At 46.4% G+C, this 24,712-nt stretch overlaps 1 protein-coding gene across 4 annotated transcripts in view; it reads right to left on the bottom strand.

Moving 5' to 3' along the window:
* Positions 1 to 8,622: 8,622 nt before the first annotated feature.
* The window catches only part of ZFAND4 (zinc finger AN1-type containing 4), an 80,551-nt gene continuing 64,461 nt past the window's right edge, over positions 8,623 to 24,712 (bottom strand). For 2 of the 4 annotated variants that reach the window (XM_038744210.1, XM_038744213.1), the window contains 2 exons: positions 16,323 to 16,440; positions 8,623 to 9,521 (listed from right to left, as the gene is read on the bottom strand). In XM_038744210.1, coding sequence (XP_038600138.1) covers positions 9,386 to 9,521; positions 16,323 to 16,440 — 254 coding nt within the window. In that variant the 3' untranslated portion in view covers positions 8,623 to 9,385. Of the gene's footprint in view, positions 9,522 to 16,322; positions 16,441 to 24,712 lie in introns of those variants that run through there. The other 2 variants (XM_038744211.1, XM_038744212.1) reach the window with 2 other exon arrangements.

Raw genomic sequence — 24,712 nt, 5'->3', positions numbered from 1 at the left:
ACAAAATAAAATAAATAGAATAAATATGTACAAGTAAAATAGAGTAATATATACAAAAATATATAGATACATACAGGTATTGAGCACTTCCTGTGTGCAGAGCACTGTACTAAGCACTTGGGAAGTGCAAGCTGGCAACATATAGGGATGGTCCCTACCCAACAGTGGGCCCACAGTCTGCCCACAGAAGTGAGGTAACTTGCCCAAGGTCACCTAGCAGACAAGCGGCTTAGTACAGTGCTCTGCACACAGTAAGTGCTCAATAAATACGACTGAATGAACGAATGAAGCGGCAGAGCCGGGATCAGAACCCATTACCTTTGGACTCCCAAGCCCAGGCGATGCTGCTTTTCTTCATCTAATAAACACACGCCCTGCCCACAATAACTCACTGCAGGGCACTGCCCAAAGCCCGACCAATCGTATTTATTGAGCCCTATCTGCAGAGCACTGTACTAAGTGTCGTGGGCAGGAAACTTGTTTACCAACTCTGTTGCACTGTACTCTCCCAAGTGCTTAGTACAGTGCTCTGCACTGTACTAAAAGTCCAGTGGTTGCCTATCCACCACCTCCTTATCAAACAAAAACTCCTCAACCTTGGCTTTAAAGCTCTCCATCACCTCGCCCCCTCCTAGCCTCACCTCGCTTCTCTCCTTCTACAACCCAACCCGCATATTTCATTCCTTTAGTACTAACCTTCTCACTGGGCCTCCATCTCTCCTGTCTCGCCGCTGACTCCTGCCTCTGTCCTGGAATGCCCTCCCTCCTCAAATCCTACAGATAGTTACTATCCCACTGCCTTCAAAGTCTTATTGAAGGCCCATCTCCTCCAAGAGGCCTTCCCAGACTAAGCCCCACTTTTCCTCCTCTCCCACTCCCTTTGTTCTCCCCCTGCTCCAGCCCCACAGCACTTCTGTATACAACTGGAATTTGATTTATTTGTATTTATTTGTATTGACGTCTGTCTTCCCCCCTCTGGACTGTGAGCTTGTTGCGGGCAGGGAATGTCATCATCATCAATCGTATTTATTGAGCCCTTACTGTGTGCAGAGCACTGCACTAAGCGCTTGGGAAGTACAAATTGGCAACATATAGAGGCAGTCCCTACCCAACAGTGGGCTCACAGTCTAAAAGGGGAATAAATAATGGTATTTGTAAGCGCTTACTATGTGCAGAGCACTGTTCTAAGCGCTGGGGAGGTTACAAGGTGATCAGGTTGTCCCACGAGGGGCTTACAGTTTTAATCCCCATTTTACAGATGAGGGAACTGAGGCACAGAGAAGTAAAGTCACTTGCCCAAAGTCACACAGCTAATTGGCGGACCTGGGATTTGAACCCCTGACCTCTGTTTATTGTTGTGGTCCCAAGTGCTTAGTACAGTGCTCTGCACACAGAAAGTACTTAATACAATGTAATGAATGGATGCACACAGTGAGCACCCAATAAATGATCGATTTACTCTGCGCCGCTCCCCGCAGTCCTCAAATAGAAGATATTACGAGGTCCTTCTGGAAAGAACAGTCCAAAACAGACAAAATGCCTTTTGTGTCCAAGATGGCACCTAACAACATTTGTTCGAACACCGAGACCCAAGTTGGCGAAGTTTTGAAAGCTATCTCCCTGATGTCGCTGATTTAAGACCACCCAAAAAAATAGGAGGACACTAAACAGGCATTAATTTTAATAAGCAACCCACCTTCCCAGGAAGTTGGCTGACAACTCTGAAAGGCAGCTTATGCTCTGAAAAGCAGTTTTAACCTAAAGTTTATCTGAATGAAAGTTTTTATCGATCAAATATTAATGGGCATAGACCCTAATGAGTGGTGAGTTCTCTTCCAGGTTTTGAACATGTCTCGACTCTGCCTTCCCTGCATTATAAACTTCTCAGCCGGTCAGATTTAAGTACAGATCGTTTATATCGGAGAAGCTAAAGAGGACACGGACAACTAAGATCCTTCTCACTGTGGCTGATAGTTCCAATTTCAGTGGAATTATTATCAAGGAACAAAACTGGCAAGTGAGGTTTTTCCCTTCTCTTGCACAACGCTTGATTCATTCAATCGTATTTATTGAGCTCCTACTGTGTGCAAAACGCTGTACTGAGTGCTTGGGAGAGTACATTAGACCATCAGACACATTCCCTGCTCACAACGAGCTCATAGTCTGATGGGAAAGCTCTTCACGGGCAGGGAACATGCCTGCTAATTCAGTTGTATTGTACTTTCCCAAGCACTTAGTAATAATAATAATAATAATAATAATAATAATAATGATAATAATGGCATTTGTTAAGCGCTTACTATGTGCCAAGCACTGTTCAAAGCGCTGATGGGGTTACAAGGTAATCAGGTTGTCCCACATGGGGCTTACAGTCTTAACCCTCGTTTTACAGATGAGATAACTGAGGCACAGAGAAGTGAAGTGACTTGCCCAAAGTCACACAGCTAAGTGGCAGAGCCAGGATTAGAACCCACAACCCTTTACTCCAAAGCCCGGGCTCTTTCCACTGAGTCACGCTGCTTCTAGAGCAGTGCTCTGCATACAGTAAGTGCTCAATAAATACCATTGATTGATTGATTGATTGATTGAAAAGCTTTGGAGAAGTTCAAGAGTCAAACCAATCAATCAATCAATCAATCAATCGTATTTATTGAGCGCTTACTATGTGCAGAGCACTGTACTAAGCGCTTGGGAAGTACAAATTGGCATCACATAGAGACAGTCCCTACCCAACAGTGGGCTCACAGTCTAAAAGGGGGAGACAGAGAACAGAACCAAACATACCAACAAAATAAAATAAGTAGGATAGAAATGTACAAGTAAAATAAATAAATAAATAGAGTAATAAATATGTACAACCATATATACATATATACAGGTGCTGTGGGGAAGGGAAGGAGGTAAGACGGGGGGATGGAGAGGGGGACGAGGGGGAGAGGAAAGAAGGGGCTCAGTCTGGGAAGGCCTCCTGGAGGAGGTGAGCTCTCAGCAGGGCCTTGAAGGGAGGAAGAGAGCTAGCTTGGCGGATGGGCAGAGGGAGGGCATTCCAGGCCCGGGGGGATGACGTGGGCCGGGGGTCGATGGCGGGACAGGCGAGAGCGAGGTACGGTGAGGAGATCAGCGGTGGAAGAGCGGAGGGTGCGGACTGGGCTGTAGAAGGAGAGAAGGGAGGTGAGGGAGGAGGGGGCGAGGGGATGGACAGCCTTGAAGCCCAGGGTGAGGAGTTTCTGCCTGATGCGCAGATTGATCGGTAGCCATTGGAGGTTTTTGAGGAGGGGAGTAATATGTCCAGAGCGTTTCTGGACAAAGATAATCCGGGCAGCAGCATGAAGTATGGATTGAAGTGGAGAGAGACACGAGGATGGGAGATCAGAGAGAAGGCTAGTGCAGTAGTCCAGACGGGATAGGATGAGAGCTTGAATTAGCAGGGTAGCGGTTTGGATGGAGAGGAAAGGGCGGATCTTGGCAATGTTGCGGAGCTGAGACCGGCAGGTTTTGGTGACGGCTTGGATGTGAGGGGTGAATGAGAGAGCGGAGTCGAGGATGACACCAAGGTTGCGGGCTTGTGAGACGGGAAGGATGGTAGTGCCGTCAACAGAGATGGGAAAGTCAGGGAGAGGACAAGGTTTGGGAGGGAAGACAAGGAGCTCAGTCTTCGACATGTTGAGCTTTAGGTGGCGGGCGGACATCCAGATGGAGATGTCCTGAAGGCAGGAGGAGATGCGAGCCTGGAGGGAGGGGGAGAGAGCAGGGGCAGAGATGGAGATCTGGGTGTCATCAGCGTAGAGGTGATAGTTGAAGCCGTGGGAGCGAATGAGGTCACCAAGGGAGTGAGTGTAGATTGAGAACAGAAGGGGACCAAGCACTGAACCTTGGGGAACCCCCACAGTAAGAGGATGGGAGGGGGAGGAGGAGCCTGCAAAAGAGACTGAGAAAGAACGACCGGAGAGATAAGAGGAGAACCAGGAGAGGACGGAGTCTGTGAAGCCAAGGTCAGATAACGTGTGGAGAAGGGGGTGGTCCACAGTGTCAAAGGCAGCTGAGAGGTCGAGGAGGATTAGGACAGAGTATGAGCCGTTGGATTTGGCAAGCAGGAGGTCATTGGTGACCTTTGAGAGGGCAGTTTCCGTGGAATGAAGGGGACGGAAGCCAGACTGGAGGGGGTCGAGGAGAGAGTTGTTGTTGAGGAATTCTAGGCAGCGCGTGTAGACAACTCATTCAAGGAGTTTGGAAAGGAATGGTAGGAGGGATATGGGACGATAACTAGAAGGTGAGGTGGGGTCAAGAGAGGGTTTTTTTAGGATGGGAGAGACATGGGCATGTTTGAAGGCAGAGGGGAAGGAACCAGTGGAGAGTGAGCGGTTGAAGATGGAAGTTAAGGAGGGGAGAAGGGATGGAGCGAGAGATTTCATAAGATGAGAGGGAATGGGGTCAGAAGCACAGGTGGCCGGAGTAGCACTTGAGAGGAGGGAGGAGAGTTCCTCTGAGGATACCGCTGGGAAGGATGGGAGAGTAGCAGAGAGTGTTGAGAGCCGGGGGCTTGGAGAAAGGGGGGAAGAGACTTCGGGGAGGTCGGACCTGATGGATTTAATTTTGTTAATGAAGTAGGAGGCCAGATCGTTGGGGGTGAGGGAAGGAGGAGGGGGAGGAACCGGGGGCCTGAGAAGGGAGTTGAATGTACGGAAGAGCTGGCGGGGGTGATGAGGAGCAGCAAGAGGCCTATTTAATACACAAACTCCACCACCTGTCTCTGAATAATGTAAAATTGATATTCTTGGTAACTTAGCCGATCCTTCTTTAAAGGTTACCCTGAGCACTTCAATCTGATAAATTGCACATACCTTTTTCATGTTGCTGATCTGTACTTCCCAAGCGCTTAGTACAGTGCTCTGCACACAGTAAGCACTCCATAAATACAATTGAATGAATGAATGAATGAATAATCCATTTTTAGGGAGCATTACTGTATTTAGAGGTTACTGTTTGGGCTCAAAAGCTTTTACTAAATTATTTTATCAAATAAGACTAAAGTCCACATCCGGTCCTTAATAATTGGGTCATAGATGCATTAAAAAATGATGAGCGAAGCCTAAGTATTCAATCAAAACTGATCAAGTGCTGCCCAGCCTCCTGGGATGGACTTCTTGGTGAAACTCCCTTTGGCCGCAGAATTTGTCATATTACTGGCAGACGAAACAAGACACCAGTCTGATTCTGACACATTTCCTTTCCCTCTGCGCAGTTCATTCTTTGGTTATAGTTTACACCAAATCCTAAAGCTGTGATTTGGTCGAGTGTGACCAACAAGGACTGGACGGATTTTGGGATTTTCCTCAGCCCTGCTAACCCGGACTGTCACTCCTTTAACTCCTCCCCTTCCCCTGGAAAAAAACGAAACAAAACTACTTGACCCATAATAGTACTGAATACCGGGAAGTAGATACAAGACTATCAGGTTAATAATAATAATAATGCTAGTAGTTTTTAAGCACTTTCTATATGCCAAGCACTGTTCTAAGCGCTGGGGGGATAAAGGTGATCAGGTTGTCCCACTTGGGGCTCACAGTCTTAATCCCCATTTTACAGAGGAGGTAACTGAGGCACAGAGAAGTTAAGTGACTTGTCCAAAGTCATACAGCTGACAAGTGGCGCAACATCGCCAAGATGCGCCCTTTCCTCTCCATCCAAACCGCTACCTTGCTGGTTCAGTCTCTCATCCTATCCCAACTGGATTACTGCATCAGCCTGCTCTCTGAACCCCCATCCTCCTGTCTCTCCCCACTTCAGTCTATACTTCACGCTGCTGCCGGGATCATCTTTGTGCAGAAACGCTCTGGGCATGTTACTCCCCTCCTCAAAAATCTCCAGTGGCTCCCAATCAATCTGCGCATCAGGCAGAAACTCCTCACCCTGGGCTTCAAGGCTGTCCATCACCTCGCCCCCTCCTTCCTCACCTCCCTTCTCTCCTTCTCCAGGCCAGCCCGCACCCTCTGCTCCTGCTGCTGCTAACCTCCTCACTGTACCTCATTCTCGCCTGTCCCACCGTCGACCCCCGGCCCACGTCATCCCCCGGGCCCGGAATGCCCTCCCTCCGCACATCCGCCAAGCTAGCTCTCTTCCTCCCTTCAAAGCCCTCCTGAGAGCTCACCTCCTCCAGGAAGCCTTCCCAAACTGAGTCCCTTTTTTCTCTCCTCCTCCCCATCCTCCCCACCCTACCTCCTTCCCCTCCCCACAGCACCTGTATATATGTTTGTACAGATTTATTACTCTATTTATTTTACTTGTACATACTTACTATTCTATTTATTTTAATAATGTGCATCTAGCTTTATTTTTATTTATTCTGATGACCTGACGTCTGTCCACGTTTTGTTGTGTTGTCGGTCTCCCCCTTCTAGACTGTGAGCCCATTGTTGGGTAGGGACCGTCTCTATATGTTGCCAACTTGTACTGCCCAAGCGCTTAGTACAGTGCTTTGCACACAGTAACCGCTCAATAAATATGATTAAATGAATGAATGAAGTGGCAGAGTGGGATTAGAACCCATGACATCTGACTTCCAAGCCCGTGCTCTTTCCACTGAGCCACGCTGCTTCTCTAGCCACGCTGCGACACAGACATATGGGGTCCAAATACCAAGGAGGAGAGAGAACAGTTACTGAGTCCCCATTTTACAGATTAGGAAGCTGAGGCCCAGAGAAGTTAAGTGACTTGTCCAAGGTCACAAAGCAGGCAAGTGGTAGAGCCAGGATTACGACAGAAATCTCCTGACACTCAGGCCTGGGCTCTTTCCGCAGAATTATTCTGTTTGGGTCTTCAAAATTCTAGTTGTGCTAAAATGTCAGACTCTCCTACCTCCTCACCCCTTCCCACCCAGGCCTAAGAAGTTTTGGCAGGAAGATGAGTCACTTCACTTCTCTGTGCCTCAGTTACCTCATCTGTAAAATGGGGATTGAGATTGTGAGCCCCACGTGGGATGGGGACTGTGTCCAACCTGATTTGCTTTTATCCACCCCAGTGCTTAGTGAAGTGCCTGGCACGCAGTAAGTGCTTCCACCTACAACAATTATTATTATTGATATTTAAATAATTGTGGTATTTGTTAAGCACTTGCTATGTGTCAAACACCGTCCTAAGCAGTGGGGTAAATCAGGCTGGATGCAGTCCTTGTTCTACAGGATAAGGAGGAGGGAGAGCAGGGATTGAATCCCCATTTTACAGTTGAGGAAACGGAGGCTCAGAGAATTGAAGTGACTTTAATTCTATTTGTTCTGACGATTTTGACACCCGTCTACCTGTGTTGTTTTGTTGCCTGTTTCCCCCTTCTAGACTGTGAGCCCATTATTGGGTAGGGACCGTCTCTATATGTTGCCGACTTGTACTTCCCAAGCGCTTAGTACAGTGCTCTGTACACAGTAAGTGCTCAATAAATACGATTGAATGAATGATAATAATAATAATAATGGCATTTATTAAGTGCTTACTCTGTGCAAAGCACTGTTCTAAGCGCTGGGGAGGTTACAAGGTGATCAGGTTGTCCCACGTGGGGCTCACAGTCAATCCCCATTTTACAGATGAGGTAACTGAGGCCCAGAGAAGTGAAGTGACTTGCCCGAAGTCACACAGCTGACAAGTGGCGGAGTCGGGATTTGAACCCATGACCTCTGACTCCAAAGCCTGGGCTCTTTCCACTAAGCCAAGCTACTCCTCTAATGAATGACTGAACTTGTCTAAGGTTACCCAGCAGACAAGCGGCCGAGTCGGGATTAGAACCCAGGTCCTTGTGACTCCCAGGCACGAGCTCTATCCACTAGCTGGTTGACGTTGGGCAAGTCACTTAACTTCTCCGTGCCTCAGTCCCCTCATCTGTAAAACGGGGATTAAGACGGTGAGCCCCACGTGGGACAACCTGATCATCTCGTATCTCCCCGCCAGAGCTCAGAAAGTGCTCGGCACGTAGTAGGCGCTTAACAAATACCCAACACCATCATCCTCACTAGGCCGTGCTGCTCCTCCAAAAGGCGCTAATGTTTTCCGGAGCCTTATCCAAAAGTCATTAAATCCCACCTGGCTGGAGGGTCCCCTGCCCCGCGCAAATCAGTGCTGGGAGAGTGGGGACGACAGAGTCGGTAGACATGATTTCTGCCCAGAAGGAGCTTGCAGATTAGGGGGTCCAGTGAAAATCCCGCACCAAAAGGCAGTTGATCCCACCCGCACCTCAGAATTCATCAGCAAGTGCTGCAAATACGGCTTCTGGAGCTACAGAGAGACGCCCATCTTCCTCTACAGCCTCAAACAGTGGGTTTTTATCGAGTACTAAACTGTGTGCAAGGGATTAAATTAAACGGTTGGGACAGTACACCAGAGAGGGGAAACACAGAACCAGCCCACAGCGTGTTTACTAAGCAAAACCTTCAAATTCCCACGATCGATGGTTTCTCATGAAGGGACTCAACACTGTGGGGTAGAAACAAGATGACCAGATCAGATGCAGACATACAGGGGAAGGAGAACAGGTACTGAAACCCCATTTTCCAGAGGAGCAAACTGAGGCCCGGAGAAATCACTGCCTTCTAACCAAGACCGTATCGCCTACCTGCATTCAAAGCATCTGATCCGGAATAAAACTGAGTATTTATTAGAATTTCATCTTGTAACAGCGCTCGGCGTCATAGCAGATCAAACCAAGTTGTGGTCTTAAAAATATCTAGCCATTACAAAAGAAGTGAAAATAAGTTGCTTCTGTATTAATGGCAACCAGTGGGACATGTTCTAGTTTAAAAATCACCCTACAAAGAGGAATATTTTTTAGAAATACATGTGATTTACACAGTACGCTGGTGGAACGGACACAAGACACACGAACGGAAGAGCTGGGCGTGGGACAATTACCACACTCTTGTACCGGCTGTGTCGTTCAGTAGAGACTCCTTCATGAAATAATTTAAGCTATCACGCGTGGGACAGAAAAAAACAAACAAGTCTGAGCACAGGAGACACTACATGTCGCCCCTAGAGAGGCCACTCCCCACTTCCGAGTTTGGTCACACAGTAAATATTAAACGTGGTAAAGTGCATCTTTTACAGACTCGCCTAGTGAAACGGCGTTTTCGGCTATAAAACAGTTCAACCGAGACGCGCAGCAAGGGAGTTGAGTCGCCAGAGTGGACGTTTTTTAAAAACTACTTGGAAACCCGTTGGATTCATCGGAGGGTAAAGTCGTCGGCTACGGTGGTGTCCACGTTACTCTCCAAGCCTAGGTGTGTGGTGTGCTTTTGGGACTGGGCCTTTTTCTTGTGGGAGTCAGAAAAACGAACGCAGTCTGGAAGCAATTGCTTCTTCTCTCACTGTTAATTCGATGACTGCGGCAGGGCGGACCCAACGGCTAGATTTTGGGGAGCTTCGGGGCGCTGACCACGGGGTTGGCTTCCTGCAGGTACCTCCTCCCTGCCCCCTTGTAGTCAAACGTGCAGCCGTGAGCTTCCGCGTAGCGATGAGATGCGCAGAAATTGTTCCCACACCTACAACGCAAAATCGGTCGATTAAGTCAACGGGCCTGTTTCCAATCCGTCAGTCTTTATTGGGGACGTGCCGTATGTCAAACACAGTGCTAAGCGCTTGGGAGAGTACACTACCATGCCCAAGCCCTCCCCACAATGACAGGGGAAAGCAGGGAGAGCTCAGATTTCTCTCATTTTGGCCGCGGATGGCGTGAAAACTCATCTTAGAACAGCGCTTTGCACATAGTGAGCGCTTAATAAATGCCATTATTATTATTATTATCTAGTAGAACCCCGATAAGGGCTACCCAACTTAACACTCTGCATAATAATAATAATAATAATGACAATGATGGTATTTGTTAAGTGTTTACTACATTAATTCATTCATTGTTATATTTATTGAGCGCTTACTGCATGCACAGCACTGAACTAAGCACTTGGAAAGTATAATTCAGCAACAGAGAGAGACAATCCCTCCAACAATGGGCTCAGAAAAGGGGGAGACAGACAACAAAACAAGTAGGCATGCATAAACAGAATAATATAAGGAGAATTATAGATATATACACATCATTAATAAAATAAATAGAATAATGAATATGTATGTATGTACACAAGTGCTCTGGGGCAGGGAAGGGGGTAATAATAATAATAATGGTATTTGTTAATACCATTATTATTATGGTATTATTATTATTACCATTAAGGCCTCCTCCAGGAGGCCTTCCCAGACTGAGCCCCTTCCTTCCTCTCCCCCTCGTCCCCCTCTCCATCCCCCCATCTTACCTCCTTCCCTTCCCCACAGCACCTGTATATATGTTTGTATATATCTATTACTCTATTTATTTATTTATTTTACTTGTACATATCTATTCCATTTATTTTATTTTGTTAGTATGTTTGGTTTTGTTCTCTGTCTCCCCCTTTTAGACTGTGAGCCCACTGTTGGGTAGGGACTGTCTCTATATGTTGCCAACTTGTACTTCCCAAGCGCTTAGTCCAGTGCTCTGCACACAGTAAGCGCTCAATAAATACGATTGATTGATTGATTAAGCACTTACTATGTGCAAAGCACTGTTCTAAGCGCCGGGGGAGATTCAAGGTAATTGGGTTGTCCCACGTGGGGCTCCCAATCTTAATCCCCATTTTACAGATAAGGTCACTGAGGCACAGAGAAGTTAAGTGACTTGCCCAAAGTCACACAGCAGAGGCACAGAGAACTTAAGTGACTTGCCCAAGGTCACACAGCAGACAAGTGGCAGAGCCGGGATTAGAACCCACGTCCTCCGATTCCCAAGCCCGGGATCTTGCCACTAGACCATGCTGCTTCTCTACATAACGCTCGGGGTTGTCGTGAGGGTTGAGATGAGCTAATAATTGTGAAAGTGTGTGAGGAATAAAAGCAGTATAGAAAAAAAAGCAGAAAACATCCCTTACAAGCAGTTGTAGTAGACAGTGTCTCTATTACACGCCTACTGTGTGCAAAGCACTGCAGTAAATGCTGGGAATGAAGTCCACTGATGAGACATATACATAGTCTCTGGTCACCAAGGGACTACACCATTAGACTACACCATTAGACAGTGGAACAGGGGCTGTGTCCGATCTGATTAAGTTCATTCATTCAATCGTATTTATTGAGCGCTTACTGTGTGCACAGCACTGTACTAAGCACTTGGGAAGTCCAAGTTGGCAACATATAGAGACGGTCCCTACCCAACAACGGGCTCACAGTCTAGAAGGGGGAGACGGACAACAAAACAAAACATGTGGACAGGTGTCCAAAATCGTCAGAATAGAATTAAAGCTAGATGCGCATCATTAACAAAATAAATAGAATAGTAAATATGTACAAGTAAAATAAATAGAGTAATAAATCTGTACAAACATATATACAGGGGCTGTGGGGAGGGGAAGGAGGTAGGGCAGGGGGGATGGGGAGGGGGACAAGAAAAGGGGGGCTTAGTCTTGGAAGTCAAGGCCCTACTGAGAGCTCACCTCCTCCAGGAGGCCTTCCCAGACTGAGCCCCTTCCTTCCTCTCCCCCTCATCCCCCTCTCCATCCCCCTCATCTTACCTCCTTCCCTTCCCCACACCACCTGTATCTATGTATATATGTTTGTACATATTTATTATTCTATTTATTTTACTTGTACATATCTAGTCTATTTATTTTATTTTGTTAGTACGTTTGGTTTTGTTCTCTGTCTCCCCCTTTTAGACCGTGAGCCCACTGCTGGGTAGGGGCCGTCTCTATATGTTGCCAACTTGTACTTCCCAAGCGCTTAGTCCAGTGCTCTGCACACAGTGAGCGCTCAATAAATACGATTGATTGATTGATTGATTGGAGGAGGTGAGCTGTCAGTAGGGCTTTGAAGAAAAATAAGGAACGCTTCATGAATTTGTGTGTCATTCCAGGTATGGAGCATGGCCACCTTAGTTTAAGCCTCTAGAGAAGCTGCCCCCTCCCAGTCCCTCCTCCTTGTCCCCCTTGCTGCTCTGCGTCTGGTCCCGGTCACCGCTACGTTCCAGATCCTCCCTCCGGGCTGGCCTCCTTGTATCTACCTTAGCGTTTAGAACAGTGCTTGACGCACAGCGAGCCCTCAGTGAATAATGTGGGAAAAAAAAAAGGCTGTGGCGGTAGAGGGAAGGAGGTTGAAGGGGATGGGGATACGTGATGAAAGATGAAAGAGAAATCCAAAAGGTAAGGAAGATGCTAAATATGAGTTCCGGGCTCCTCACGAGTCAGACCGACGATGCCACAGGTTGGAGCAGCAGCCATGGCAGTGGCCAACTCAACTTTCTGGGAGTTGAGGAGGTCTCCTGCTGCGGCTGGGAGTCTTTCCTGAATGGGAGCAACGGCTGACGGGAATCCCGGAGGTGAGGAGGTGGGGGCTGTGGTGGACGTCTCATGATAATGTAGAGACACTTCTGGAACAGACACACACACTTTCTTTTTCTGTTGGGATACGTCCCCCACCCCCCCACCCCGATTTTCCCATCATTGTAGACAGCACCACCATCCTTCCTGTCTCCCAACCCCATAGTCGTTTGTCCTTGACTCCTCTCCTCCAACCCACATATTCAATCTCGCTAAATCCCGTCGGTTCAGCCTTCACCACAGTCGCCAAAATCTGCCCTTTTCCTCTGCATCCAAACTGCTACCACATTAATCATCAATCGTATTTGATTAATTATTATTAATTAATTAATTATTAATCCAAGCATTCATCAAGTAACCCATACTTGTACATACTTATTCTATTTATTTTACTTTGTTAATATGTTTTGTTCTCTGTCTCCCCCTTCTAGACTGTGAGCCCACTGTTGGGTAGGGACCCGTCTCTGTATATTGCCAACTTGTACTTCCCAAGCGCTTAGTACAGTGCTCTGCACACAGTAAGCGCTCAATAAATACGATTGAATGAATGAATGACAATGATAATAATAATAATGATGGTATTTGTTAAATGCTTACTATGTGCAAAGCACTGTACTAAGCACTGGGGGGAGGATATAAGGTGATCGGGTTGCCCCACGTGGGGCTCACAATCTTAATCCCCATTTTACAGATGAGGTAACTGAGGCCCAGAGAAGTGAAGTAACTTGCCCAAAGTCACACAGCTGACAACTGGCGGAGCTGGGATTCGAACCCATGACCCATGACGATGCTACCTACGTTATGACTCACGACTTCCCTTCCCACGCAGGAAACGTCTGCCCCAACCAGCCCGGCGAAGTAAAAGCAGTTTGTGCTTGTGACATTTTGTAAAAAATGGGGATTGACACCAAGAGGCGGTGAAATGACTACGTACTGCGGCCACCAGACCCCTCCAAACAGAGCCCACTAAAAAAGTACCCAGGTGTTGGGGTAAAAATGAAATACTGTTTCCACTTGAATTAAAAAACCCACGGCAAAAAAACATTGTGCCGGTTTGGACAGGAGTTGGGATAAAGTCCGCCACTCCTGTTACTATTCAAAAGTTACTATTCAAAAGGGAAGCAGCACGGCTCAGTGGAAAGAGCCCGGGCTTTGGAGTCAGAGGTCATGGGTTCAAATGCCGACTCCGCCACTTGTCAGCTGTGTGACTTTGGGCAAGTCACTTCACTTCTCTGGGCCTCAGTTCCCTCATCTGTAAAATGGGGATTAAGACTGTGAGCCCCACGTGGGACAATCTGATCACCTTGTAACCTCCCCAGTGCTTAGAACAGTGCTTTGCACATAGTAAGCACTTAATAAATGCCATTAAAAAAAAAAGTTTAGCTCATTTCAAAAGAGAGAATGTTGCTGCAAACTGTGGCTTAATTTAGAGCTGCCCTAATCCCAGTTATTGTAAACGGGTGGGTTTTTTTTTTAAAGGATTTTTTTTAAGCACTTACTATGAGCCAGGCACTATACTAAGCGCCAGGATAGATACAAGCTTAATCGGGTTGGGCACAGACCCTGTCAAACTTGGGGCTCACGGTCTTAATCTCCATTTTATAGATGAGGTAACTGAGGCACAGAGAAGTTAGGCGCTCGCCCAAGGCTACACAACAGTGGCGGAGCCAGGAATAGAACCCAGGTCCTCTTCACTCCAAGGCCCACGGTTAAACCACTAGGCTCCGCTGCTATTCGTGCCACGTTGCTAGAGGAAAATCTAACATTTCAGACAAAAACTAAAAGGAAACCGATATTTCCCCTATAATTCTACTCTTTTGTACGAAAGCTGTTTCAGTTTTACAAAAGGAAATCTTCTTCTGCTTAAGTTCTGAAAGGAAAACACAGTGCAAAAAAAGGTTGTGTGCAAAATGTTTATAAAAAGTGCTCAGAATATTCTCAGAGAAGCAGCGTGGCTCATTGGAAAGAGCACGAGCTTTGGAGTCAGAGGGCGTGGGTTCAAATCCCGGCTCCGCCAATTGTCAGCTGTGTGACTTTGGGCAAGTCACTTAACTTCTCTGGGCCTCAGTTACCTCATCTGTAAAATGGGGATTAAGACTGTGAGCCCCAAGTGGGACAACCTGATCACCTTGTATCCTCCCCAGTGCTTAGAACAGTGCTTTGCACCATAGTAAGCGCTTAACAAATGCCATTATTATTATTATTATTATAGGTGAAAGGATGCTTACTCGTCTTGTGGATACTTCCTAAACTCCGTTTCTTTGTCTGAAAACTGTATTTCCCAAGTCTTGTTCCCCCTCAAAATACAAGGCATTATTGTTTTAAGTTATGCCCCAAGAAAAGCAACCCACCTAAGTCTCCTGATTTCTGGGTTCAAAATGGGCAGTGTGCTAATAAGAGTAAGCCACCATCTTTTCATGGTATTTAGCTATAATTCTATTTATTCTGATGGTATTGACACCTGTCTATTTGTTTTAGGTTTTTTTTTTTTTGTCTGTTTCCCCCTTCTAGACCGTGAGCCTGTTGTCGGGTAGGGACCGTCTCTATATGTTGCCGATTTGTATTTCCCAAGCACTTAGTACAGTGCTCCACACACAGAAAGCGCTCAATCAATCAATCAATCAATAGTATTTATTGAGCGCTTACTGTGTGCAGAGCACTGTACTAAGCGCTTGGGAAGTACAAGTTGGCAACATATAGAGACAGTCCCTACCCAACAGTGGGCTCACAGTCTAAAAGGGGGAGACAGAGAACAAAACCAAACATATTAACAAAATAAAATAAATAGAATAGATATGTACAGGCAAAATAAATAAATAAATAAATAGAGTAATAAATATGACTGAATGAATGAACTGTGGGATTTGTTAAGTACTATTATTACTATGGCACTTAAGTTCTCACTTTGTGCCAAGCACTGAACTAAATCCTGGGGTAGATAAAGGATAATCAAGTTCATTCATTCATTCAATCGTATTTATTGAGAGCTTACTGTGGGCAGAACACTGTACTAAACGCTTGGGACAGTACAATAGAACAATAAACAGACACATTCCCTAACCCACAATAAGCTTTAGTCCCTGTCTCTCACGGGATTTCACAGCCTTAGTAGGAGGGCGAAAAGGTATTTAATCCCCGTTTTACCGATGAGGAAACTGAGGCAAAAAGAAGTGTCCGATCTGATTAAGCTGTATCTACCTCGGCGCTCAGAACAGTGCCTGACACATAGTGAGCACTAAACACTGCAAGAAAAAATAACCACGGCAGGGATATAGAGGGAAGGAGGTTGGTGATACGTAACGAAAGATGAAACAGAAATCCAAAAGATAGGAGCACGCCCCAGGTCACACAGCACACAAGCGGCAGAGCCAGAATTAGAACCCAGGTCCTCGGACTCCCAGCCCATGCTCTTTCCACTCGGTTACACTGCTACTTGGGGTTTCCAAGGCTGCTTCCCAGTGCTTCTTCTCCTGAGGTTCCTGAATTGCCTGTTTGACTCATTTTCCCCAATTAACCTAATGAGCACAACAGAAGTCAACGAGGAAACGATCCATTTAGCTTCTTAATGATGATGATGACCTTAATGATGATGATGGTGGTACCTGTTAAACACTTACTCGGTACCAAGCCTGTCGTAAGCACTGGGGTAGATACAAGGTTGTCCCCATGTGGGGCTCACAGTCTTAATCCCCATTTTACAGATGAGGAAACTGAGGCACAGAGAAGCGAAGCGGCTTGCCCAAAGTCACCCAGCTGACGAGTGGCGGAGCCGGGATTAGAACTCACGACCTCTGACTCCCAAGCTTGTGCTCTTTCAACTAAGCCACGCTGCTTCTCTAAATCCCCACGATCGGCTCCGCTAAAGAAATGCTTTGCATCTCCCAAACTCCCAGGCCCCAGACTGTATTTGCCACCAACTATGTCAGCTAGCCAACCTGCCTGCATTCGTAGCTGGTCGCCAGCCCGGTTTTCTTGCCACACAGAAAGCAGTGCTTTGCGGTTTTCTTTTTCGTCTGAACTGGGGCTTTCACAGGTGGGAGATGATGGGTAGCTTCACCTGTTTGGGAGAGGAGACACAGACGGTGGATGACACTGAAGGTTATTTTTATAGCTTCCCTCTTTGACTCTCCCAATATTCCTCCAATATCTCAAGAAGAGATCTCTCATCTCCAACTGGGCTTCTGACCCCATCCCTTCAAATCTTAGCAAAAAACTGCCTTGCCATTCTTCCCCCCGCAACTGCCATCTTTAACCATTCACTTTCCAAAGGCTTCTACCCTACTGCTTTCAAACATCCTTCCACATCCCCTATCCTATAAAAACCAAACCAAACCCCATCTTGCCCCGTCTTACCTTGCCCTACTGATCTCCTCCTCCTCTCCGTTAGCCCCGGTGTTCGTGCCCTGAACTCGACTATCTCATGGCCGACCCCTTTTCCACATCCTCCTTCTGGTCTGGAATTCCCTCTCCCTCCATATACACCAGATCACCACTTTCCCTATCTTCAAACCGGATTGCCACCCTCCTCCTCAAAAATCTCCAGTAGTTGCCTATCAACCTTCACATGAAGCAAAAACTCCTCACTCTCAGCTTCAAAGCTGTCCATCACCTCACCCCCTCTTACCTCACCTCCTTACCCTCCTTCTCCATCCCAGCCCACACCCTTCACTCCTCTGCCGTTAACCTACTCACTGGGTCTCGTTCTGAGCCCACTGTTGGGTAGGGACTGTCTCTCTATGTTGCCAACTTGTACTTCCCAAGCGCTTAGTACAGTGCTCTGCACACAGTAAGCGCTCAATAAATACGATTGATTGATTGTCTGTCCCGCCATCAACCCCTGGCCCACGTCCTACCTCTGGCCTGGAATGCCCTCCCTCCTCACATCCGCCAAGCTAGCTCTCTTCTTCCCTTCAAAGCCCTACTGAAAGCTCACCTCCTCCAGGAGGCCTTCCCAGACTGAGCCCCCCTTTTCCCCTGCTCCTCTTCCCCTCCCCATCGCCCCGTCTCCCTCCCTCTGCTCTACCCCCCCCACCCCACAGCACTTGTGTGTATATGCACATATTTGTTATTCTATTTATTAATGATCTACAATTCTATTTATCTATTTTGATGCTGTTGATGCCTGTCTACCGGTTTTGTTGTCTGTCTTCCCCTTCTAGACTGTGAGCCCGATGTTGGGTAGGGATTGTCTCTCTCTGTTGCTGAATTGTACTTTTCAAGGGCTTAGTACAGCGTTCTGCACACAGTAAGCGTTCAATAACTATGACTGACTGACTGACTGAATGAATCTCCTCCAAGAGGCCCAGCCCCCTCTCCCTTCTGCTTCATCTATGCATTTGGATCTACGACTTTTAGGCACCTGCTATTCACCCCACCCTCATGTAGACTGTATATCAGTGCTCTGCACACAGTAAGCACTCCATAAATACGACTGAATGAATATCATAAGTCATTTATTTATGTTAGTGACTCTCTCCCCTCTGGCCAGGGACTGTGTCTACCAACTGTGTTGTACTGTACTCTCCCAAGCATTTAGAATAGAAATCTACACACAGTTGTTGTTGTTGTCTTATGCTGTTGAGTTACGTCCCGTAGTCGAGACTAGTAGAGGACTGGAAACTCTCCAGGTGCAACCCTGACAGGTGCTACACACAGTAGGAGCTCAATAAATACCACTGATGGTTGCTGATGATGAACATCCTTACAGTCATTAGAGAAACATCACTCAAAAATACCCATTGCCCAAGATTCACTCTAAGGCTCTGTATCCTAATGGTTAGTGCACAGGACTGGTTGTCGGAAGACCTGGATTCTAATGCCTGCTGTGCCACCTCGGGCAAGTCTCTTCACTTCTCTGAACCTCAGTTTCCTCATCTGTAAAATGAGGATTAAACACCAGTCCTCCCTCCCCCCTGGGCTGGGAGCCTCATGCAGGAAAGGGACCGTCAGATCTGATAATCTTCTACTTATCCCTGTGCTTAGAACAGTTTGTGGCACTCATGATTATGGCACTTATTAAGTGCTTAGTCTTTGCCAAGCACTGTTCTAAGCGCTGGGGTAGATACAAGTTAATCGGGTTGGACACTTCAAGGCCCTTCAAGGCCCTACTGAGAGCTCACCTCCTCCAGGAGGCCTTCCCAGACTGAGCCCCTTCCTTCCTCTCCCCTTCGTCCCCTTCTCCATCCCCCCATCTTACCTCCTTCCCTTCCCCACAGCACCTGTATCTATGTTTGTACATATTTATTACTCTGTTTATTTATTTATTTTACCTGTACCTATCTATTCTATTTATTTTATTTTGTTAGTATGTTTGGTTTTGTTCTCTGTCTCCCCCTTTTAGACTGTGAGCCCACTGTTGGGCAGGGACTGTCTCTATATGTTGCCAACTTGTACTTCCCAAGCACTTAGTACAGTGCTCTGCACACAGTAAGCGCTCAATAAATACGATTGATTGATTGATTGATTGATTGGACACGTTCCCTGTCCCACATTGGAGCTCCCAGTCTTAATCCCCATTTTGCGGAGGAGGTAACTGAGTTCCGGAGAAGTGATGTGACTTGCCCAAGGTCACGCACAGCAGACATGTGGGGGAGCCGGGATTAGACCCCAGGACCTTCTGACACCCAGGCCCGGGCTTTATCCACTAACGAACACCAAGTTTGTTATTAGGATTAGGGTTGAAAATGCCAGGGAGAGTACGATGTTTCTCACTCACATCGGTTCACTGTTCTTTTCGACTGAACCCTTCACGAGGATTGAGGCCCATCCCAGCTCAACTGGCTCGCTGGTCCGTTGGCGACCTAAGCCATGATGCTCTTAATGATTAGACGAAAGCCTGCTCTGGCTAGGGAAGGTGTGAAATCGGTCCATCTCGCCTGACTCTGCAAACAGGGAGCTGATGTACATATATATGTACATATGTTTGTACATATTTGTTATTCTATTTATTTATTTATTTATTTTACTTGTACCAATCTGTTCTATTTATTTTATTTTGTTAGTATGTTTGGTTTTGTTCTCTGTCTCCCCCTTTTAGACTGTGAGCCCACTGTTGGGTAGGGACTGTCTCTATATGTTGCCGACTTGTACTTCCCAAGCGCTCTGCACACAGTAAGCGCTCAATAAATACGATTGATGATGATGATGATGTGACCTGTCCAGAGCCGCTCCCTTAATCATCCATTCATTCATCACTGCAGCAAAACTAAGCAGGCCAACTATCAGGACTTCTGGGGGTAATGGAACTTCCATTTAATTTGGGCATATATCTTGGATTTTTTAATGGTATTTGTAAAGCACTTACAAAGTAGCAGGCACTGTAACAATAATAATAATAATAATAATAATAATAATAATGGCATTTATTAAGCACTTACTATGTGCAAAGCACTGTTCTAAGCGCTGGGGAGGTTACAAGGTGATCAGCTTGTCCCACAGGGGGCTTACAGTCTTAATCCCCATTTTACAGATGAGGGAACTGAGGGCCAGAGAAGTGAAGTGACTTGCCCAAAGTCACACAGCTGACAATTGGTGGTGCCGGGATTCGAACCCATGCCCTCCGACTCCAAAGCCCGGGCTCTTTCCACTGAGCCACACTGCTTCTCTAAGCCCTGGGGCATAGACCAACAAATCAGGTTGGACACAGTCCATGTCCCACAAGGGGCTCACAGTCTTAATCCCCACTTTACAGATGAGGTAACTGAGGCACAGAGAAGTGAAGTGACTTACCCAAGGTCACACAGCAGACAAGTGGGTGGAGCTGGGATAAAAAACTCAGGTCCTCTGACTCCAAGGCCCGGGCTCCATCCATTGAGCCACACTACTTTTCCCAGTGGTCTCCAAGGGACACTCAGGAAGATGCTCGTAATATGGTTTAGTGAAGAAATTATTCATTCATTCAGTCAGTCATATTTATTGAGCGCTTACTGTGTGCAAAGCACTGTTCTAAGCGCTCGGGAAGTACAAATTGGCAACATATAGAGATGATCCCTACCCAACAACGGGCAGGGAATAGGTTTATTTATTGTCCTATTGTCCTCTCCCAAGCACTTAGTATAGTGCTTTGCACACAGTAATAACAATAATGATAATAATGATGATATTTGTTAAGTGCTATGTGCTAACCACTGTTCTAAGCACTGGGATAGATACAAGGTTATCAGGTTGTCCCATGTGGGGCTCACAGTCTTAACCTCCATTTTCCAGATGAGGTAACTGGGGCACAGAGAAGTGAAGTGACTTGCCCGATGTCACACAGCAGACCAGTGGCGGAGCTGGGATTAGAACCCATGACCTCTGACTCCCAAGCCCGGGCTCTTTCCACTAAGCCACGCTGCTTCTTAGCACTCAAGACTGAATGAATTGAATGAATCACTACGCAGTAAAAATACTGGTGAGTCAGAACAAATAAGCTTCTAGTAAGTAGCTGCTAGGAAGCTATGAAAAGCAGAAAGCAAGTGCATTTTATGGTATTTGTTTTTCGTGTATGTTTTTTTTAATGGCATTTATCAAGCGCTTATCATGTGCAAAGCACTGTTCTAAGTGCTGAGATGGTAACAAGGTGATCAGGTTGTCCCACAGGGGGTTCATAATCTTCATCCCCATTTTACAGATGAGGCAACTGAGGCCCAGAGAAGTGAAGAGACTTGCCCAGAGTCACACAACTGACAATTGGCGGAGCCGGGATTTGAACCCATGACCTCCGACTCCAAAGCCCGGGCTCTTTCCACAGAGCCACACAGCTTCTCTTACTACATGACTACTGTAGCCTGTCATACTACTGAGCCCCTTCCTTCCTCTCCCCCTCATCCCCCTCTCCATCCCCCCCATCTTACCTCCTTCCCTTCCCCACAGCACCTGTATATATGTATATATGTTTGTACATATTTGTTACTCTATTTATTTTACTTGTACATATCTATTCTATCTATCTTATTTTGTTAGTATGTTTGGTTTTGTTCTCTGTCTCCCCCTTTTAGACTGCGAGCCCACTGTTGGGTAGGGACTGTCTCTATATGTTGCCAACCTGTACTTCCCAAGTGCTTAGTACAGTGCTCTGCAACCAGTAAGCGCTCAATAAATACGATTGATGATGATGATGATGACACTACTATAAGACAGGCATTGTATTAAGTACTAGTGTAGATACTAGATAATCTACTTAGACACAGTCCATGTGCTACATGGGGCTCACCATGATAACCCCCATTTTACAGATGAGGTAACTGAGGCACAGAAAAGTTAAGTGATTTGCCCAAGAAAACACAGCAGATAAGTGGAAGAGTCAGGATTAAAACCTAGGTCCTGGGACTCCCAAGCTCCTGCTCTATCCACTGGGCCATACTACTTTCCAGAAGGAGGCCTTCATGCACTTGGACAGATAGAAATTCATGCTTAGAAGCTCGGGAAGCAGTATGGCGGACCGGACAGGGCACAGGCCTGGGGGCCAGAGGACTGGGGTTCTAATAATAATAATACTAATAATAATAATAATAATGATGGCATTTGTTAAGCGCTTACTATGTGCAAAGCACTGTTCTAAGCGCTGGGGGGGATGCAAGGTGATCAGGTTGTCCCACATGGGGCTCACAGTCTTAATCCCCATTTTACAGATGAGGTAACTGAGGCGCAGAGAAGTTAAGTGACTTGCCCAAGGTCACACAGCAGACAGGTGGCGGAGCTGGGATTCAAACCCATGACCTCTGACTCCAAAGCCCGGGCTCTTTCCACTGAGCCACGCTGCTTCTAATCCCAGCTCCTCCAATAGCCTGCTGTGTGACCTTGAGCAAGCCACTTGACCTTCTCTGCGTCTCAGTTTCGTCAACTGCGAAATAATAATAATAATAATGGCATTTATTAAGCACTTACTATGTGCAAAGCACTGTTGTTAGCGCTGGGGAGGTTACAAGGTGATCAGGTTGTCCCACGGGGGGCTCACAGTCAATCCCCATTTTACAGATGAGGTAACTGAGGCACAGAGAAGTGAAGAGACTTGCCCAAAGTCACACAGCTGACAATTGGCGGAGCCGGGATTTGAACCCATGACCTCTGACTCCAAAGCCCGTGCTCTTTCCACTGAGCCATCTGCTTCCCCCAAAATGGGGATTCAATACAAGTTGTGTCTCCTATTCAACTGTACGCCTCACATGGGACAGGGACTGTGTATGGCCTTGTGCTCATAGTAAGCGCTTAATAAATGCCATTATTATTATTATTATTATTATTATTATTATTATTATTATCTGCCCCAGCGCTCAGAACAGCGCTTGATACATAGGAAGCACTTAATGAATACCCTAAAAAAATGAAATTCAAGGAAGCAGCCAGATTATGAAATAATCAAGCCACGGAATCTTTCTGAAAATTCCACTACATAAGATTTGCCGTCAAACTTAAAAAACATTTTTGACGCTGTTTTTTGAAAGGAAAATTGTTAGCGGTGGAACTGTTACTTACCGCCTGATGAGGTGTTTTAGGTGTGAGGCGTTAAATTGCAGGAGGAAACAGAGACTGATGAGAGATAGGACATTACAAAAGACACTGCATTCGAGATTAAAGGGCTCCTACAATCAATCAATCGTATTTATTGAGCGCTTACTATGTGCAGAGCACTGTACTAAGCGCTTGGGAAGTACAAATTGGCAACATATAGAGACAGTCCCTACCCAACAATGAGCTCACAGTCTTGAAGTGGGGAGACAGAGAACAAAACCAAACATACTGACAAAATAAAATAAATAGAATAGATATGTACAAGTAAAATAAATGAATAAATAGAGTAATAAATATGTACAAACATATATACATATATACAGGTGCTGTGGAGAAGGGAAGGAGGTAAGATGGTTCAATGGTTCATTCATTCATTCGATCGTATTTATTGAGCGCTTACTGTGTGCAGAGCACCGTACTAAGCGCTTGGGAAGTACAAGTTGGCAACATCGAGAGACGGTCCCTACCCAACAGCGGGCTCATATTATAACTACGTTATAACCAAGAGTAAAGAAGAACTCATATCCCAAAAAGCCTGTTTTCTCCCTCCCTCTTATTCACTCCTTCATTCAATCGCATTTATTGAACACTTACTGTGTGCAGGGCACTGTACTGAGCGCCTGGAAAGTACAATTCGGCAACAAAAAGAGGCAACTCCTGCCCATAACGGGCTCACAGTCTAGAAGGGGGGAGACAGACATCAAAGCAAGTAAACAGGCATCAGTAGCATCAATATAAATAAATAGAATTATAGATATATACACATCATTAATAAAATAAATAGAATTATAAATATGTACATATATACACACAAGGGCTGTGCGGCGGGAACGGGGGTAGGGAGGGAGGGAGGGAGTGGGGGCAATGGGGGGGTACAGCAGAGGAAAAGTGGGGCTTAGTCCGGGGCGAGGCCCATGTGGGACAGGGACTGTGTCGGCTCTGATTATCAATTATTCATTCGATCGTATTTATTGAGCGCTTACTGTGTGCAGAGCACTGTACTAAGCGCTTGGGAAGTACAAGTCGGCAACATATAGAGACAGTCCCTACCCAATAATGGGCTCACAGTCTACCCCAGCAGCGTGGCCCAGTGGAAAGAGTGCGGGCTTGGGAGTCCGAGGTCATGGGTTCGAATCCCAGCTCCGCCACTTGTCAGCTGTGTAACCTTGGGCAAGCCACTTAATAATAATAATAATGATGATGGCATTTATTAAGCGCTTACTACGTGCAAAGCACTGTTCTAAGCGCTGGGGAGGTTACAAGGTGATCAGGTTGTCCCACGTGGGGCTCGCAGTCTCAATCCCCATTTTAGAGATGAGGGAACTGAGGCACAGAGAAGTGAACTGACTTGCCCCAAGTCACACAGCTGACAATTGGCAGGGCCGGGGTTTGAACCCATGACCTCTGACTCCAAAGCCCGTGCTCTTCTCCACTGAGCCACACTGCTTCTCTAACTACTTCACTTAACTACTCTGTGCCTCAGTTCCTTCATCTGTAAAATGGGGATTAAGACTGTGAGCCCCAAGTGGGACAACCTGATCACCTTGTATCCCCCCCAGCGCTTAAAACGGTGCTTTGCACATAGTAAGCGCTTAACAAATACCACCATTATTATAACAGTGCTTAGCACATAGTAAGAACTTAACAAATAAATTAATCATATTTATAGAGTGCTTAGTGTGTGCAGAGCACTGTACTAAGTGCTTGGAAGAGTACAATACAGAGTTGGGAGACACAGTCCCCGCCCACAAGATGCCAGGCCCTGTCCTGGGCACTGGGGTGGATACAAGCAAATCGGGTGGGATACAGTCTCTGTCCCACATAGGGCTCACAGTATT

This window comes from Tachyglossus aculeatus, chromosome 3, assembly GCF_015852505.1.
Source record: "Tachyglossus aculeatus isolate mTacAcu1 chromosome 3, mTacAcu1.pri, whole genome shotgun sequence".
NCBI classification, from domain to species: domain Eukaryota; kingdom Metazoa; phylum Chordata; class Mammalia; order Monotremata; family Tachyglossidae; genus Tachyglossus; species Tachyglossus aculeatus.
The sequence above is the reverse complement of the archived record's forward strand: the minus strand, read 5'-3'. Positions and strand labels throughout refer to the sequence as shown.